The sequence below is a fragment of the Stenella coeruleoalba genome (genome assembly GCF_951394435.1).
Source record: "Stenella coeruleoalba genome assembly, chromosome: 15".
In the NCBI taxonomy this organism is placed as follows: Eukaryota; Metazoa; Chordata; class Mammalia; order Artiodactyla; family Delphinidae; genus Stenella; species Stenella coeruleoalba.
In genome coordinates, this window is record NC_137161.1 from 67,439,236 (window position 1) to 67,460,086 (window position 20,851).

The window sequence follows — 20,851 nt, forward strand, 5'->3', positions numbered from 1 at the left end:
ATATAAAGAACTCTTACAACTCAAAAACGAAAAGACAAGCAACACAATTTTGAAGTAGGTAAAGGACTTGAATAGACATTTCTCTAAAGAAGATACACAAATGGCCAAAAACCACATGAAAAGATGATCAACATGATCTGTCATTAGGAAAATGCAAATAAAAATCACAATGACATACCACTTTGCACCCACTAGGATGGCTATAATCAAAAAGACAGAAAATAACAAACATTGGCAAGAATGTGGAGAAATTATAACCCTCATATATTGTTGGGAGAATGAAAAATGATGCAGTTGCTATGGAAAACAGTCTGGCAACTCCTCAGAAAGTTAAACATAGAATTACCATATGACCCAGCACTTCCACTCCTAGGTACATACCTACAAAGGAACTGAAAATAGGTATTCAAACAAATACTTGTACATGAATGGTCATAGCAGCAGTATTTCATAATAGCCAAAAGGTGGAAACAACTCAAATGTCCATCAACAGATGAATGGATAAACAAAATGTGGTATATACATATAATGGAATAATACTCAGCCATAAAAAGGAATGAAGGACTGATATATGCTACAATGTGGATGAACCTTGAAACACTATGCTAAGTCAAAGAAACAAGTCACAAAAGGCCACTTATTACACGATTCCATTCATATCGAAGTCTAGACTAGGGAAATCTATAGAGACAGAAAGTAGAATAACGACTGCTTAGGACTGGGTGGGATGGGGAGATTGGGAGGTGTCCTTAGGGGAGACAAAGTAGGAGCTAATGAGATGGGACCTGGAGAAATGAATTTTTAGCAAAGCGAACAGTAGGGAAAGTATAAAAGCATGTGGCATGTTCCAGAAATAAAGAGTAACTTGGATAGGGTACATGGGGAAGAAAATGGAATATAGTAGAGGCTGAAAAAAAGGCAAGGACCAAATCATGAGGGGCCATGCATTCTTCCCAGGTATTCAGATTTAATCGCAGACAAAAGGGAAGCACTGGTAAATCAATAAGCACGTAACGTGGTCAGAACTGTACGTCAGAATAAGTCTGGTGGTGCTGTGAAGAAATAACTGAACGGGAGAAAGCCCAGGGATAAAGAAGTTACTAGAAAAGCCCAGTTGAGACTGGTCTGCACTGTGTCAGTCGCAGTAGAATGCAGAGGAAAACTTCAGTTGTGAATTTAAGTCAAAATCTGAGGGAGAAGTGTTTGGGTCCAGCTTGGGTGAAGAGAAGGATGGTGATGCCGCATTTCACGGAAGAAACGCAAGAGGAGCTAAGAAAGAAACGCTCAGTGTAAGATACCTGTAGGACTATAAATAGAGTTTCCAGTGGACAGCTGGAAGTCAGGGAGTGGAACCAGAAGAAAAGTGGGGGCTAGTGGAGAGTTTAGCTCTAAAAATCACCAGTAGAAAATACTGGCAAGACTGGGTAGAGCAGCGGTTCTCAAACTTTCACATGCATCAGAATCACCTGTTAAAAACAGATTGCTGGGCTCTGCCCCCAGCGTTTCTGTTCAGCAGGTCTCGAGTGGCACCTAAGAATTTGCATTTCTAATCAGTTCCCAGGAGACACTGATGTTCTGACAACCACTGGAGTGCAGCAAACAGAATAGAAGCCCTAGGATCTTGAAGAACACTAAGGCCAGGAACAAAGTTTTTCCCAAGAACTGCCTTCTGCCAGGGAAATATGTTACCTAAAATTTATACCATCATAAAAAGATGTGTTATGTGTATTTTACCACAATTTAAAAAAATTATACCATCATATAATCTAAGAGGGTAGACATTTGTTAGACCTGCAAACCCAGGTGGTATTATGGAAACAGATACTCATTTACCTCTTTGACTGAGAATTCCTTCAGGCCTAAATATTTCTGGAGTCTCAAAGGCAAAAATGCAGTCGCTTTCATGGACTGTTTCCAGGTCGTCTGTGTCACAAAAGGAACGATGGAACCCATCATAGTACATTTCTGTTAACACAATCTAAAAATGGGAAAAATGTAAATAGTTGGATAACTGGAAAGTCAATATGAATTGATCTCCCAATCCAGCTGTGAACGTCTCCAGACCAGCAGGACTGCAGTGATCTGAGGGCTTGGAAACACCTCATCAAGCCGATGTGATTTGCCTTTAATAAGAGAGTCTCGGAAGCACAATATCTTCTATGATTGTATAACAACATACTCTGATTTCAGAGTGCTGTGGCACTAAATCCAGAGTTTCCTCTAAGTTTTGGTGAAGAGACTCAGCAGATACAAAGTCTAAGGCCCTTCTTTCACAGGGGGAAGAAACTAAAGAGAGACGGAGTGACTTGCCTAAGGTTATACAACTACTCAGCCTCGTAGCGAGGACAGAGTCCACATCTGACTCCGAGACTTTCTCCTACCATTAAATTTTCTTCTTTTCAGATTAAAAAATGTCAAATAATCATGGACATTTGTGTTGGAAAAAAAATGAAATCAACTCAAACGTCCAACAAAAGGAACTAGTTAACTATACTATAGTTCTACTGGAATTATAAAGCGCTTCCAAAGAATGAGCTGCATATATTCGCACTAACGTGGAAAGATCTCCTAAGTAAATATTAAAAGTAGGGAAAGAAAAATGTGACTACACGGTTCCATTTTCATAAAATATTAATATAGTACATGCACAGGAAAAATATGAATGAATATACAACACAGTATTAAAGTTAGTAACCCTTAGTTCTTAAGATACTTAGTACAAGATACTTTCACTTCTAAGTTGAGTTTCTGAAATGGTTGAGTATTTTGTAATGAAAGAAAAACAAAAGATGGGGAAAAAGACAATGGAGACATTTAGAGACCTCATTACGTGCTCAGCAGCACCCTCTAGTGAAAAAGCACTGGACTGAGCTTGAAGAAGTTCCAATTCTGGCCTGCCACCGCCAACCAGCCCTGTGATCTTGAACAAGTCACATGGTTTCTCTGGGCCTCCTTCAAATGAGGGGGTTGGACTGGACCCCTAAGGTCCCCTCTACTACCACAAACATACTATGAGTTGATGAGGTGAAAGGAGCTTGGTGGCATATTCCACAAACAGTCCAAGAAAAATATTTCTGGCCCTTTTTTCTTCTAATGATTTTAATGACCGTATTGTTGTTTTCCTGAAGGTGAACATGCAAGTATAATTCACTTTCTCCAGCAAGCTGAGGTCAAAAACAAACTTGTAATTACATCACTCATTTAAACAATGCAAAAAGAGCCAGACAGCACTGGAAGATTTAAAGATACAGACAGATCTGCCTCGGACACACACCTAAGCCTCCCTCTTTCTGTCTTTTCCCTCACCTTGAATTTAAAATAAATAAATAAGTAAATAAATCAATGAGCACCTCAAAATAAGGAAAAATGTGAACATTTTATCAATCTGCCAGTACTTGGCCTATGAAAATATGAGATATTTGCTATATCAGGGCAACACTGCTGGTTGTTTTTGTTTTACTGTGGTAACTTCTCAAATGAGGTCACAGGAGGCCAAAGTACAAAACACCTTTATTAGTCACATGATTACACAGCAGCTTCCAGAAGTTATCTAGGGAAACCTATTCAGCCACTGGATCATCTTTCCTTGGTAAATTTTAAATAGGGAATTTTTTTCCAAATAAAACCCCAACAGTGAATTGAGTAAAAGAGCATGCAAAAGTATGTCAAGTCACAAACAGGCCAAAATTATTTTCGGTCAATATAACTACTTATCAAAAATTAACCCAAAAAAGAAAGGGAGAAGATACAACTTTCCTTTCTCTTCTCTAAACAAGGTAAGAGACTCTAGCCTAGCTTTAATCAGAAAATAAACCAAACTGAGCACCTATATGTACTGTACTAGAAACAGGCCCATTCTCATCACCATAATGGGAAGGGATTTTCAAGAGCCACTGGTTGAGTTTTCTAAGCCTCTCTGACCTTCAAATACCACAGGATGCTCTTCCTATTGCCCACATGAGCACCCACAGAATGACTTAAGAGGTGTTAACTAATTATACTTTATAAACAAAGCTGAAAGAAGGTCTTGGTGTAAAGTCATAGCTTTTCCTTTTAAATATATATATACAATTAAATGAAGCATGAGAAGTTTTTGTGTATATTTTTCTCCTTTGGATCCTAATTTTTCATTTTTCCCTCAACACTAGAAACAACTGGTTTTAAATTTCTCTCCAACCATGTTTGGCTGAGAACTGTTACAAAATTCCAGAAGAAAAGAAAGCAACACTTTTGTGGCCCGTGTGTAATCGGTCTTAGCAAGCTTATTACCTGATCAGTGGGGATCTTTGTTTCCATAGACACTGCTTCCCGAAGTCTGGCGACAGTCCCAGACAGAGGCACGGCCACACCAATCCGCATGCAGTGAGAACATTTCCCTTGATACACTACAGTGACATACAGAGGCCTGTACAGATCAAAGTCAGATATTCTTATTAGTCACTTACTTCAACTAAAATATAGAAGCAGGACAACCCTGACCTGGAATCAACAAAACTAAAGCTAACCCACACCTTTAATTGGACCTAAGCAGAACTATCAAACAACAATCAAGAACTCTTTGGAAAAGGCAATACAGCATAATAATAAAGGCAGCACAACAAAAATACAGCATATCAATACTTGGTTCTGTGCTTTGTATTTTCTTTATAACAGCGTAACTCCTAGAAATTTCAAGGAACAGTTCAAATAAAGCAGCTAATTAAAAGTGGAACGTAAGGTCTCTAGAGGCTCTAGAAGGCATTCAGCAACCTTCTCCGGCCCCAATACTATAGGTGGATGACCTATAGGCGGAGCAGACTACAACCAGACCAACCAAAAAGACTTGCTTCCCCATGCACCTGCTCACCCTGCAAACTCAGACAGGCATTTATAAATTTCTATAAGGCCTTAACAATGCCTGTATTCAATTTATCACTAAGCCTATTACTTGTTTAAATATGTAAGAAGCCCCAACAGGAGCCTACAGAGGAAAAGGAACATATAGGAATATAGTCTTAATTTTATTAACTCTGTTCTTACCTTGTGTGGGGTAGTGGAATTGGCAAAGAAATGCAGAGGAAAGGATCAAAAGTGTTGCTCTGCTTCTGGCAATGAGGACATGTCAAAGAAGATCTGCAAAAATAAAAATGTAAGACACTCACATTAAGATCACCTAGAACTACATAAGCACACAACATAAGGGAAATTTTAATTTGCTCGTACCTGTACTGGGCTTGAAAAAGTTCTTGTACGAAAGTGCTACAGACAGGAAAAGATGGTCCCTCGGGCATCATATCAGTCTCTGATGGTGGCTAAAAAAAAATAAAGTACAATTTCACAGACTAAAAGTGCCAGCTCTTGATTAAAGATGAGCCTAAAAATGTCACAGATGTCCTTGACCTCCTTTACAAGATCTGCATCAGATCCAGATGTTTCAGGGAAAGACATCTGCTAAAGGGACCAGAACACAGATGCCGGGGTGTGGGTCACATGGACTCATCGCCTCACAGGCTCTCCCAGACACAGTGCTTATCCGTCTCTCCACCCCATCCAGGCAGTCGGGCAGTCCTTCCCCAGAGCGCTCCAATCCCCCTCCAACTCTCAAAGGGCCCCCTCCAACCTCTTCCAGGAAGTAATCCCAACTACTCAGAAGTGCCCAGTCCTGCCCTGCCTAAAGAGAATGTTTTGTCTGGCACGTATTACCTCTGCTGCTTATCTGGGCCTAATATTTCTACTTCACATTTTACTTAACCTTTTCATGTCCCTCCCCCTTACAGTTACTGAGCATCAGCTACCACGTGCAGAGAGCAATGCAAAGGGCATTAAGATACAAAGATAATAAGACACAGTGCCTGACCTTGAGTATGTCTCAACCTGGTGGGAAAGTCAGCCGCAAGCATATAGTCATATGAGAGTACAGAATGTTCAGGCACAAAGGACCCTGAATCAGAATACTTCAACAACTTACCAAAACTAGAAATTTAAAACTTGAGGTATATACAATGTTCACTGCAGCACTATTTACAATCGCCAGGACATGGAAGCAACCTAAATGTCCATCGACAGATGAATGGATACAGAAGATGTGGCACATATACACAATGGAATATTACTCAGCCATAAAAAGGAACAAAATTGAGTTATTTGTAAAGAGATGGATGGACCTAGAGTCTGTCACACAGAGTGAAGTAAGTCAGAAAGAGAAAAACAACTACCGTATGCTAACAAATATATATGGAATCTAAAAAAGTGGTACTGATGAACCTAGTGGCAGGGCAGGAATAAAGATGCAGACATAGAGAACGGATTTGAGGACACGGGGGTGGGGGGAAGGGGAAGCTGGGACGAAGTGAGAGAGTAGCACTGACATATATACACTACCAAATGTAAAATAGATAGCTAGTGGGAAGCTGCCGCATAGCACAGGGAGATCAGCTCAGTGCTTTGTGATGACCTAGAGAGGTGGGATGGGGAGGGTGGGAGGGAGGCTCAAGAAGGAGGGGATATGGGGGTATATGTATACGTATGGCTGATTCACTTTGTTGTACAGCAGAAACTAACACAACATTGTAAAGCAATTATACTCCAATAAAGATATAAAAATAAATAAATAAAATAAAATAAAATTTGAGGTACAGAAAAGAATTATCAAAAATTTTTAAAGCTGTGAGAGAACACTTTATTTGCATTATATAAATCATTTTACCCATCATACTAAGGTTACATAAATAAAAATTGAGAATGAATCACTGTTTCTCAGTAAGTATATTCTAAGGGTTCAGTTCCTACACTCAAATCGAATCCTAACAGCAGAGACATCAATACATTTCCTTTTTGATTGTGTATTCACATTCCAATGATCTACAGACTATGTCTCATTGGAATAGAAAGCAAATTTCTGCTTTAAAAACAGTTTAGCGAGATGGAATCCCTTAATGTCAGTCTAAAGGTAGTCATACATGCAAATGTGTCCCCTCTCATGAGAGTGTCAGCTCCTATCTGACACTGCCAGCACAGTGGTAAACAGGGGAAATAGTCCCTAAGTATCCATGAATTTTATACTCACCCAGAGCTTAGTCAATTTTACTATATTAACTAACTGCAAACTGCAACAACTCCTCAGAGGAGGTTTGGAAGAAGAATCTATACTCACTCCTCACTAGTTCACCGGTTCACCGGTGGCCTGTGCTGCAGCCACTCTCTGCTCCCTGACTGCCCTGAGGGCGCGCCCTTACCTTCAGAGGAGGCTGGCCGCTCTGCTTCACAGCATGATTGAGGTCTTCATGAACTCGGTCCAAAAGCCACAGCAGAAACTCCTGGGCATCATGCTGGGAATTCCCCCGATATTGCAGTGCATTCTTTGACACAATACTCTACACAGGTAAATAAATCAGCATGAAGAGTTGTGAGTTCCTGGCTTTAAACATAAACTATTCATAATCCCAAAGAGGAACGCAAGATCTCAAGGGTGTTAGAGAGTACTTCCTGGAAAGACAGCAAATATGAAAAAAGATGCTCAATGTAAAAACCTCACCCATGTACCAAAAACTTTTAAATGCACCTACCCAACAATCCTACTTTTAGGAATATATGTAAAGGAAACCATCAACACAGCATGCCAAGATTTCTAAGATATTCATTCACTAATAGCAAAAAACTGGTAATAACTTGAACATCTTAAAAATGAGAATTGTTATAAATATCAAATCATTATGTTGTTAACCTGAAACTAATGTTATATGTCAATTATACCTCAATTTTTTAAAAAGTAAAAGAAAAAAAATGAGAATTGGTTAAATAAGTATCACAGTATTCGATTATAAACCAAAGTATAAAATAACCAAGTCTACGTAAGGTAAATGACTGAGTGAATAAATAAGTGGGAAAAGATAAATCTTGCTTAAAGAAGAATTCTGAATAATTTATGTCAATAATCCCCCCTCCACGAGTTGGATCTTAACCCCCCAACCCCGCCCCACAACCTTGAATATAGACTGTGACAGTGACTTGCTTCCAAACTAGAGTATGCAAAGAGGGGTGGCCATGAATGGCTGTAGGTGAACTGGTTAATTAAAATTAAGATTATGGGCTCTGGAGCATATAGCCTGAATTCAAATCTCTCTGTCCTACCACTATTTGTGAGGCCTGGCCTACTCTGCTCCAAAGTAAAAAGGATAATAATGGTTTAGTGTGACGGTCAAGTGAGAATGCATATAAAACATTTCACATGTAAATGATATATAACAAGCACTCAAATTTTAGCTATGAATACTGGATTTGGAAGTAGGGAGAAAGGAGGGGAGACAACTGCACAAAGAGAGAGCAGTTAGGAGACAAATGAAACCATCAGGCAAGAAACAATAAGGGTCTAAACTAAGTCCGTGAGGGCAAATGTGAGAGAGATTTCAAAATTGGGGCAGTAGAATCAATAGGATTTGTGACCTAATGAATGTGGAAAGTGAGGATGGAGGCATTAATGTCATTCAGGTGTCTTATCTGGATGATGGGCCACTGGTGGTTCCCTTCATCAAGACGAAATAAAAAAGGAAGAAGTCTGGAAAAGAGGATGATGAGTTCCCATTAGAATCCACTATCTCTGAAGTTCTGTGGAACCTCCAAATGGAAGTACCTGGCAAACAACTAAAAAAAAAAAAACATCTGGCACTCAGCAGAAGAGTCTGCGCTCAGGACAAAGGTTTGGGGGTCAACAGATGGGTGGCACTTGAAATCACGAGTATGGCTAAGACTGTCCAGACAAGATCATGAGAGATCAAGCCAGAGGACAGAATCCAGAGGACTTCTATATTTAGGGGGCCCTAAAAGAAGACTAAGAAAAGGCCATCAAAGATGTGGCAAGAAAATCAAGAGAATGGAGTCCCAAGAGTCAAGAGAAGAGAGCTACGAAGGCGAGAGTGATCAATTGTATTAAAAGTTGAAGAATGACAAAGTAAGCCAAAGAACTAATAACTGTCCATTGTATTTTCCAATTAATGATAACAGAGATGAAAAGAAGGGATACATTTTTAATTATGAAGAAGAACCATCACAACATGATGATCAATTAGATGTGAATAACAAAAAGATGATCTACAAAATTCGAAGTTAAGGAGGAAAAAATCAAAGCAATGCAAATGAGAATATACAAGTGTCACTGGCAAAACTCACTAACTGAACGAAGTGAACAAGGGAGAGAAAGGACCCTGGTAACAGAAAGATTTCAAGTGACTTGAAGGATACCACTTGGGTGCCACCTCAGAAACAGGTACACAAAAGGCGGAGTGAGTGTGGGGAAAAGTCTTCACTACACTACAAAACTTACCCCAGAGGTCAGACGCCACCCACATCACCAAATCTAATTTCTTCTTTCTCAGTCTTCACCTTTTTCATTCTCCCTGTAGCATTTTATATACTTGACATCTTACTCCATCTTGAAAAGGTTTGGCTTGCGGCCATGATTATGTTCTTATTTAGGAGAACCAAAACTAAAGCCACTGGTATGAAGAGCAAAAGAAAGTGAGCTACAGAAGACAGAGACCTCCTAGCAAAGAAAAATGAATCAGTAAAAAAAAACAGCAGCAGCACTAGCAGGTAAACCTGTGGCTGATTCAGGATGGAAGAGAAAGAGATGACTGGTGACACTATATTGAGTGATATAAAGAAGAAATTGGGGATGACACCAAGGTTTTTAGTTTCAGACTTCGGTGCATAACGAAATCGGGAACTGAGGAAGAGACTGGGGACTGCAGAGCTTTGAACATGTTGAGTTTGAGGTACCTACAGGATCTCAAGTGAGGTTAGGTCTGGTGCTCAGGAAAGAGATCTGAGCTGGAAAGTTAAATCAGAGCACATACACCTATCATATGAGCATAGAGGAAATAGGGAACATTTAATGAGAAAAGGAGGCAGCTGGGGCAGAATCTTATAGAAGGGACAAGTCACAGAAAAGAAGCCCAAGAAGAATATAAGAGGTGGCAGCCAGAAGAGAGCGGCATCACACAAGCTGACAGAGAAGAAACCTCCAAGGAGATGGAAACGACGTAAACCACCACAGAAAAGTCAAGTAAGACAAGCACAGAGACGGGTCCTTTGGAACTGCAAATTAAGAGATTGACTGCCTGTGCAATTTCAGTGACACTGATCAGAGAGGCTAAAGGAGAAGAAAAGGTACTGACACTGAATGGTTACAAGAAGACCACTCTTCACATACAAGAAGCTTGGTTATAAAAGGCAGGAAGAAAGATGCCGTAACTCTCTGGAAGGGGCACCTACAGACAGAGGGACTTAGTGCTGAGGGAAGAAGCTAACAGAAAGGAGATACTTGAAGAAACAGGATTCTTCAGTAAGGGGAGAAGGAAGGATTCAGAAAAGAGGTAGAGGAACTATCTTAAACAGGAGGTAAGAGAAGAGAAGGAGGTAAGGATAGTTATGGATTCAGAGACGTTATAGACACGAAGGCAGGGAAGCTTTGTTTGTTTTGTGGAGGAAGCAGAGGCCAATTGCCAAGAGGAAGTTTTAGGTTCGGCAAGGGTAAAGACAAATCTCATGGCATATAGTTGGGGCACACAAAATGCTAGAAGCATAACAAGCTTCTGTTCAGGACCCTCTCCCTTATTTACTCCCAACGGGGAGGGAGAGGTAGTTCTCAGTATATGTATCCTAAGAAACAAATTAGCTGAAATCAAATGCTTCTTTCTGTGTCAAAGCAGATATTTTATGCACAGTGGCCACCAGAGTGGAGACAACATTCAGTTCTTTATCAGGATTGCATTAAATCTGATTCATGCTTCCTGCCACTATCACGTCAACTCATCCAGCATTTATCCTCCAATCACTCTGTAAAAGGTGCTGTGCTGAAGCTACTCAACAAGATTTTTGTTGGGCACGACTAAACAAGCAACAGGACTTCTACAACCCTCTGTAACTACGGCCAAAAGTGCTCTGGGTCAACCCCGCCCTAAATCACTATATCTCCAACTAAATGAAATTTTAAAGGAAACCTCACTGAACATACACAACACAAAGGCTCCTTTTTCCCTTCACAACGGTGACTTCTTCCCACTTCAGAGACCCAAGGGACTATTTATTTTACTTCTTCCCCAGAGAAACCATAACACAGAATAACCTCGTAACCATCCTTTAGCGTGTGTTACAGAAGGAAGAAACATAGTAGGAGTCAAAAAACCTGGGCTCGGTCTTCCCTGGTGGCGCAGTGGTTGGGAGTCTGCCTGCCGATGGAGGGGACGCAGGTTCGTGCCCCGGTCCGGGAAGATCCCACATGCCGCTGAGCGGCTGGGCCCGTGAACCATGGCCGCTGGGCCTGCGCGTCCGGAGCCTGTGCTCCACAATGGGAGAGGCCACAACAGTGAGAGGCCCGCGTACCGCAAAAAAAAAAAAAAAGAAAAAAAAAAAGAAACCTGGGCTCAAGCATGGCTCTGCCACACACGGATGGTTATCTTAGGTAACTCACCAAACCTGATTCCTGGTCATACAATGAAGCAGTTGAGCTGGACCACCACAGAGACCCTGGCATCCCATATCTTCACCCAAGCTCTGCCCCTAGAGTCCCAGCAAGTGACTTGGTTTTTCTTTTGGGCCATATCTGACACTGCTTTGGCTTGTCTTTTATGATTTTTTCTTCCTAATAAATCTTGGTTTATTTGATGTCCTAAAATTAATACTTCCGTATTTTTGCAGTTTTTTAAAAAGTTGATTATCACTAGAATATGTCATCTGTAAATATAAGCATTGCTATAATCTCAGAAACCATTTAAAATTAAATTTGACACTTCTATGAAAAATAGAGAAGAACTTTCTTAAAATTAACCTTACACATCTGTGTCTATTTTATAGAATTTGGGTATGATTCTGGTTTGTAAAAACATTAAACTGAATCTGTTGCTTTAAATCCTTTACATCCTATTACAAATAAATGTAACCATCATTCTAATTTTCCATTCAGGATGATCCCTAACATCTAGTTACTATAAAGTAAAAGTCAAACACATTTGTAGGGCCTTCAAGCCTCATAAAATTTCTTCTTACCCTTCAAATAAAACCTTAAGGACTAGAACTACAGAGAACTTTTTTTTTCCCTTAAAGGGGAAAAAAAATGAGTTGGAAGCATGGTCCAGAAAAGGAAAAGAATGAAGTCTATCCAACTGGAGCTATAAAACTAGACATGAGGTTCTTTCTTCCCACAGAGCCCTAGTACAGAAGCAGCAGAATCCTGGGCTCCAGCAAAAAGACAGTAATTGGTTCAAGACATCATTTACCTGACTCCAAGAAGATGACAAAGTAATGGCTATTGGTGATTGCCTCCCATGGGGAATGGACATGGCAGTACCGGTCTGACATGACTGATGAGGAGTTGGCTTACTCTTTTGGGGAAAAGGTGGCTTGCCAAAACTCATCAAACCAAATCATCACTCACTTTCCTTGATTCTATGCCAGAAGGAACGTAGAATTTATTTTCAGTGATTCTGGGAAAGAACAGAAGAACTTGGGAGGACAATATATTTACATCTTAAGAGAAAGATGAAGTGTAAAAAAAAAAAAAAAAAACAGTTGGGTTCATAGTTGGTATCTAAAAGTGAAACTTGGTTTCTGGACTGTGCTGGAAAGAACAGAATGATAAGCACTTGTCTTGAGAAAAGCTTCATCTCTTGTATTTGACTTTCTGGACACCTAAGCTGATGAAGAATAATTAACTAAAAACCTCGTGGATGAAATTGGTACAAATGGATGAACACTGTAAAACCAGATATGACCCATAAAAAGCAGTGATAAAGTGTCCATACAACAGAATTCCATGCCAGGGTACAGAACACAGCCACACTCAACGGGGCTCTCTGTGACCTTCATTCAGCCTTTCCTCCTTTTATTGTCACCTCTGGTGGGGAGGTCTCTTCACATAATAGTACATATGAGGCAGAGAGGCCCTCAGTACTAGCCAACCGTGGCAACTATGGGCCCTTGAAAGAGACCGTAAGGCCTCCAGACTTTCACACACTTTCCCTACGCCTGGAATGCCCTCCACTCCCATCTTCCAAATGCACTGCCCCCGCCTCCTTCCTCAGCAAGATGGAGCTGGGACCCTGGTGGGAGAGGAGAAAGACAGAAGAGGAAGGAAGAAATGGGAAAGGAGTTTCCTTCCAGGATGGAAAGACAACTCGGGAAGAATAGTAGAGAACACCACACACAACCTGTTCATGTGTTCATGTCTGGCCACAGGGAAAAGTGAGTTATTCTGATACAGAGCTCCTTGATCCTTCCAGACAGAGAACTGAACAAAGGTTACCTCAAGTACAGGTGTCCCTTATATCCAAGTTCTCAAGATCCAAACTCAGGAACTAAAACAGATTTGGACAACAACGGATATTTGCAGTTATAAGATTAGTTTTCAGTATTAAACAAACTTATATATACCACAAAGACTTGGTGGCAGGGACTCACCGCTGAAATAAAATATAGGAAAGGGTATATTCTTTTATAAAAGAAAAAACTGTAAAAAAAAAAAAAAGGATTGAAAAATGGCTACTGCATTTCAAGAAATTATAGCTGAGGGTGGAAGTATGGTCAAGAGCATTAGAGCCAGAATAAAAGGAAGAAATATAAAAAGAAATATACAAGTGGTTCAGCCAGATGAACAATGAGTAAAGATTTCTCAACAGATCATAAAGCTGTATCAGCAGAAAACACAGCAGCAAGAGAAGACCTTTAAGTATTTAAACAGTGGTTGGAAGTTTCTGCTAGAAATGCAACAGAAACAGAAAGACTGGATTCTGAATACCTTGGTTTAAGTCTACTCTTTACTTAAGGTGTAGTTTTTCTGAGCTTCGGCTATCTTTTCTGCAAAATGGGGATGATAATACTTTTCTAAATTTATCATTGTGAGGCTTTAATGAGATCATAAAAGCATTTTAAACTCTAAACACCTACCGTTATGTAAGTTTCAAAAGTCAAGTAAAAAGCAAGGAATTACCCTATGGTGTAGTATAATCCTGGAAAACACCAGAGAAAAAGAGAAGAAAGTATTTAAAGCATTGGCTCTTGACCCTTGGCTGCACATTAGAACCACCTGGGGAATTTTTTTTTTTTTTTAATAAAAACCATGCACGGCAGCAGCCCAGAGATGCTGATTTAATTAGGTCTATGGTGGGACCTGATCATCACTAGTTTTTTGTCAAACGTGATTTTCTTTTTTCACAATTCTATTTCTAATGTGAAGCTGCGACTGAGAAAGAGCATGCTACACTGGAAAAACTCTGAAGTTTCAGTTCCAAAAGCATTAAAACTTATGGGAGGCTCTTTTGTCGTAACTGTATTATATCAGTTATTACATTTTATTCAAATCACCAGAATATATAATCTTACATCTGTCTCCACCACTAGACAGTGATCAGGAATGTCTTATTCAATATTATTTCCCCCAAGCCTAGTGAATAAAATACTTGACACAAAGAATAACAATAAGTTAATATTTGAGTGCCTGTAATGTATCAGGCTTTATACTAATTGTTTATAGGTGTTATTTCCTATAAAATGAATCCCCAGAAATTCCCTAGGCTGTTAAGTATTAACATCACTATTTACAGATAAAAAACCTTGGGCTCAGTAAAGTGAAGTAACTTGTCTATAGTTACCTCTATTCTTCAACCTCATCTGATTAAAACGGCCTTAAAATATTTTTTCCCATAATCATTTCGTCCAATAAATGATTTTTTCCCTTCGAGAACTCAGGATCCTGTTGGGCTTGAGGTTCTTCATTCTGAACGCCATTCTCAATGCAGACACAAAACATGTGTTGGAGACTGAACTACAGCTGCACCAAGCCTGAGGCTTCTGGGAGGTTATTTGCTTTTAAATAAATCCTTGTTAATCAGTTTTGTTATAATTTGCATTTTTTCCTATGACTGAAACATGGCCCAGAAAGAAAAATGCAGTTTATCTAATTGAAATGTTATTATTCGAGAAATAAGGAGGAATTCGGACTATGTCAGAAAATCAAGGTGCAGCATGTGAAGAACTATAACCTGCCCGAGTGTCCCAGGATGCTAGAGAAAGGAAACCAGAGAGAGTCGACCACCATCCCTCGGAGAGCTGCATCTGTCTCTCATCAACAAATGTAAAGGGGAGTGTTCACCTTATAATGGTCAAGCTGTTCTGCTGGTGGAGATGATTCTGATGCCGTCCGTCCCTCCCAGAGCACTCTAACAGGCCAAGCCTAGCCAACTCCAAAGTCAGCTTGGGTCACCAAAATGTGTTTATGTATACAAGCAAGTAACTCGAGAGTGTCTTCTTTTTAGTCTCCTTGACATTTTCCTACACAATCTAAGATTCTTCCCAACTATAGTAAAATAATGCTTTTTAAAAGCTTTTTTTTTTTAAAAAAATGGGGAATTTTGGCTAACTACCAACACAATCAAAAAAGCAAACACCCAGCCCTGATGTGACTAACAGGTCATCATACAGGAAGTGTAATAATCTTCAGCGGTTAAAACTCGAAACAGAAAAACTAGAAAAGCCATCTAAATATCTAAGAAATTATTATATATTCGTACCATGGAACATTACAAATGTTTGAGAGTTTTAGAAAATTCAAAGAAATAAATACATAATAAAATTAAGTGGAAAGAAGATAACAAAACTACGTATAAACTTGATTTCAAACTTTTAAAAAACATTTTAAAAGACCTTTTTGTTTTCTATCCTTGTAAATATACACCAAAACATTAACAGTCGTTATCTTAAAGTAGCATATTTTGGGTGAGTTTTCTTTACACATTTCAGTATTTTCCACGTTTTCTAAAATGAATTTGTTGATAATGATAACCAAGTGGTACGTAAGGGTGATCTTATGATAGCATACCCTAGTATTTCTGACCAAGGAACCCAAATCCTATGCAAAGAAAACAGGGCTGACGAAAACAAACAAACAAAAACAGACCTTATTTCTAGCTGAAGTTTTGGCCCCAAATCCCTGAGAGTCAGGATGCACTATGCTAAGAATTTTTTTCTCTGCTAGACAGACCTAGGGAGCCTTAAATCAAAGTCTTCTGCCTATATTAATCCTAAACCCAAAGCCCAAATCAATCTTTGGATCTTACCAACCGGGGGAAAAAGCAGCCAGCATCAAAGAAAAATTAGGGAAAGAGAAAGAAAACAATTTATGCCTATAGCCACCCATTAGGGGCCTTTTTAAAAGGCCTCCCTGGCTTGCCGGGTGGGAGGTGAAAGCTTAACCCTAGTAAGAGAAAAAAAGAAGAGCAGCATCAGCTTCTTGATCAAGTGGAGGGAAGAGGAGGGGGAACGTGGGCTTGGCTTATGAACTCAGCACATGGCTCTGCTCACCAGCACAGGGGCCAATGATGTTCCTGGCTGAGTGTCATTCCTCTCTGGGGTGGAAGGAAAGGGACCTACACGTCATCGGAGGTGAAAGAGGGTGGGAAAGACAAGGAGTGGGGTAGGCATGAAGCCTTGAACTACTCCAAGGCCAAACGTGCATTTACCTCTTCCATAATCAGTGTGTTTACGTTCACTGGCAAAGTATACATCCTCTTGATTTTGAATATATTGGAATTTGATGATAAACAGATCTAAAATGTATTTGACCAAATAGACAATTTTATAAAGGGATTCAAAGTATTCTGGAAATAATCTTGCTTTGAATCAACATTCTGCTATTGTATTTTGATAACTAAAGCATCAATTAGTAGTAATCAAGAGATGTTATTCATAAGCAGATAGAGATACAGTAAGTTTCTCTATAAATTATGCATTCATACTGCCATAAACCCACAGCACTCCAAATAAATTTTAACTGGCTAAAGAAGCATTCAAGTCATGGGCCTGCTCATGGGCCTCACTCTTCTCCATACCCAGCACTGTGCATGTCTGATAGTTAAGCCAGGCGGACTAGTAAACTGCACACAGGTGTAGTCTCCAAATCAGGCCTGGCCTCCACCAGTTCTTTCAACCCTCACCACAAGAATCAGGTAGCAGGGACTTCCCCGGTGGCACAGTGGTTAGGAATCCGCCTATCAACACAGGGGACATGGGTTTGAGCCCTGGCCTAAGAAAACCCCACATGCCACAGAGCAACTAAGCCCATGCGCCACAACTACTGAGCCTGCACTCTAGAGCCTGCAAGCCACAACTACTGAGCCCGCGTGCCACAACTACTGAAGCCTGGGTGCCTAGAGCCTGAGCTCCACAAGAGAAGTCACCACTATGAGAAGCCTGCACACCACAACGAAGAGAGTAGCCCCCATTCATCGCAACTAGAGAAAGCCCGTGCCCAGCAACAAAGACCCAATGCAGCCCAAAAACATCAATTTTTTTTTAATTGAAAAAAAAAGAATCAGGTAGCAGACAACTAGCACAGGTGCAAGCCTCCAGCTTATCCTGGCTCCAGGCTTTTCCTAGCAAAGTGCAACTTAGAACCGTCCCAGTCTAGACCTGGTCTGACTGCCCCAGTCTCAGCCAATGTTAGTTGGTACAGGTCTTGTTCATCTGCCTGTAGAATGTGAAAGCTAACTGGAAGGGTATGTGTGAAAACACAGAGAGCAAACAAGAGAAATCTGTGAAATCAAAACAGAGTAATTCCCTAAATTATTGAAATGTTACTCTCATATAGATATCCTCCCACTTTAAAGAACAGATGAAGCTGTCCTACCTCACTATCAACAAAAAAATGCAAATAAAACAATAAAATGCTCTTTTCCATTTATCAACTTAAGGGTTTCTTTTTTGCAACAGTGGGGTATGACAGACGTTCTTACACTGCTAATGGCACAACCCTTCTGTAAAATAAACTAACAATATGATTTAAGAACCTTCACAATAGATAAACAATGACCAAGGAATTTCACTTCTAAATATCCAAAAGATATAGTCAAAATGAAAGATTTATGTAAAAAATATGTTCACTGCAACCAGAAACCATCCAAAAAAAGGTTTACAGTACCTTCATACAGTGATCTAAAGAGTTTTTGTGAAAAAAATGACTAATACAATATGAAAAGACAATCACATAATGCAAAACTGTATACACAGTTTGATCCCAATTATGTTAAAGCATACACAAAAAGGAAAAAATACATTTTCAATTTTCCTCATTCAACTTTTACATATTTTCCAAGTTTTCTACAATATTTTACATATTACTCTTATCTAAATAGATGTTACTCATAATGAATTTTGACAAAAGAAACCAGACACAAAAGATTCCTTACTGCAAATAAAAACCACAATGAGATACCACTCCACACCCACTAAGATGGCTATAACAGAAGACAGACAATAACAACTGCTGACAAGGATGTAGAGAAACTGGAACCCTAACACACAGCTGGTGGAAAGGGAAAACGGTGCAGCCGCTGTGGAAAACTGTTGGACAGTTGCTCAAAAAGTTAAACATGGAGTCACCATATGACCCTGCAATTTTACTCCTAGGTATACACCCAAGAGAAATAAAAACATATTTCCACACAAAAATTTGTAGATGAATGTTTACAGCAGCATTACTCATAACAGCCAAAAAGCAGAGACAATCCAAATGTCAATCAACAAATGAATGGATAAACAAAATATGGTATATTCATATAATGGAATATTTTTCAGCCATAAAGGGGAATGATACATGGTATGACATGATGAGCCTTGAAAAACATCATGCTAAGTGAAAGAAGCCAAATGCAAAAGGCCATGTGTTGTATGATTCCATTTATATGAAATGTTCAGAATAGGAAAATCTACAGAAACAGGAAGTAAATTAATGGACATCTGGCACTGGGAGGTTGGGGGCAATGAACAATGACTGCTAATGGATATGGGGCTTCTCTGGGGATAATAAAAATGTCTAAAATTGTGATGATGGAGGCACCACTCTGTGAATATACTAAAAACCACGGAATTACACACTTTAAATGTGTGAAGTATATGGTATGTAAATTGTATCCCAATAAAGCTCTCTTTAAAAAGAACATATACTTTTACTTCATTCATAATAAAACTCAAAACCAAGCAAAACGAATCAATGGTGTTAGAAGCCAGGCAAGTGGTTACCTTCGGGTAGAAGGAAGAGGGTAGGGTTTGGGAGGGGGCAAAAGAGGAAGCTTCTGAAGAGCTAATGACGACCCATTTCTTGATCTGGGTGATACAATATCACATTAGGATTTAGTATTCATTGAGCTGTACACTAATGATGTTATGCATTTTTCTGTATGTAGGCCATACTTTATTTTGAAGCTCTTAAAAACTGACCTCAAAAAGGAAAACCCTAAAGTTTCTTAATTTAGCCAGACTCTCAGGCCCTAACTCAGCATATTTAGTCTTATTTGAGCCAATTCTATTTATCTGGTTATTTAACTGGAAGCAGATTAGAAACTGCAAAATGCAGGAATGAGGAGGTAGGAGGTACAGGCTCCCAGGATAAAGTAAAACAGGATGAAGCAAGAGAAAACGAAGGAAGGACCTTGAGGGACGATTGTAGGGAGCAAGAAGGAGTATTACAAAAAGTAGAAATAAGAATTCAAACAATACAGCAAGCCAGGACCCTTCATTAAGTCCTACATGGTCCCACTAGCCCCAAAGAAACCTCCACAGTACAGAAGAAGAGTGCAATAGACCGTGCTCATGATAAAGGCTCTAAATCACCAGAGCGTAAAGTATGCCCGGGATTCCCTCCCTGAGAAAGCGAGTGTGTAAGATATGCTATATCAAGCCATCTATCAAAAAAAAAAGTTAAACTTTTAAAGACTTGATATTTAAATAAATAATTATCTAGGAAATAACTTATATGAAAGACTTACTCCCTCGAAAAGTCAGATGAATGGGTTATTACTGTGTTACTCAAGAAAGATCATACAGGGGCTTCCAAAAGCAGCCATAAATAAACAAATAAATATTAACAAAAAAAAAGAAAGATCATACAATGACAACAAAATGGCACAGAATATATCATAGTGAGAGATACCCTCCTGGGGGACAGATGCCTCAGTGAGTCCTCTAGCACTGTTACACTGGAGATTTAAATACCACCCTTTCAAAAACAGTCTACAACTCAAGAGGTCAGCACACATGCATGAAAGGTGAGCTCCAAACAATTACAGTCACAAGGCCATACCCAGAGAAAATCTGGGGTGGAACACATTTCTCTCTCTTCAGCACTTAGCTGTGGTGTAGGATCCTCCACATCGTCTTCCTACCAGGGTCCCTTTCCTATGTTCTAGGCTTACTTTCACAGGCTGGGTTGGTGGGTTTTTCCTGCTAAAGTGTTTCCACCACTTAGGTGTAAAGGAACCAGTGGTTATTCAACACCACAGTCTGTGAGGCTGACATTACCACAGGGCAATGAAAAGGAAAATAAGGAAACTGAGGCTCAGTGACCACCCCAAGATCTCAGCCATACCAGGATTCTAACTAAATTCAAAATTCATGGGTTCACAGACTTTCAAAAGCAAAGGAGCAGACCTGCACCCTGGCTGCCCCATCCTCCTCCCAGCACTATCCTCTGATGCTGACAACCTGAAGTCTGAGAGAGAATTGGGTATCACCAGGAAGTGGGTGGGGCAGTTACTACAGCCTAACCAGCTGCCTGATGTCACAACAGAGCCTCAAAGGGTAACGACCAACAGGCCTCCAACCTAGCTAACCCTTCCTCCTGCTGGATATAAGATAAAAAGCTGCCAGTGCTCCTCTTTCTCTCCTGCCTGCAGGGAAATGAGGCTACCCTCCTTCCTTCCTGTCACTATTAAAATCCTGAAATCATTAACTAGTAGCTATTTCCCATGAGCTACTGCTTTTAAAGGAGTTTGTCTTTTCTTTAGCTATCCTACTTTATCATAACTTCAGTGGAATAAAGACTCTAAAA

At 39.8% G+C, this 20,851-nt stretch overlaps 1 protein-coding gene across 2 annotated transcripts in view; it reads right to left on the reverse strand.

Moving 5' to 3' along the window:
- USP31 (ubiquitin specific peptidase 31) overlaps positions 1 to 20,851 on the reverse strand; it is a 75,824-nt gene that overhangs the window by 34,349 nt on the left and 20,624 nt on the right. For both annotated transcript variants that reach the window (XM_079944339.1, XM_079944338.1), the window contains exons 2-6: positions 7,215 to 7,352; positions 5,203 to 5,291; positions 5,020 to 5,112; positions 4,270 to 4,405; positions 1,834 to 1,978 (exon numbers count right to left, since the gene is read on the reverse strand). In XM_079944339.1, the coding sequence (XP_079800465.1) occupies positions 1,834 to 1,978; positions 4,270 to 4,405; positions 5,020 to 5,112; positions 5,203 to 5,291; positions 7,215 to 7,352 (601 nt within the window). The remainder of the gene's footprint in view (positions 1 to 1,833; positions 1,979 to 4,269; positions 4,406 to 5,019; positions 5,113 to 5,202; positions 5,292 to 7,214; positions 7,353 to 20,851) is intronic.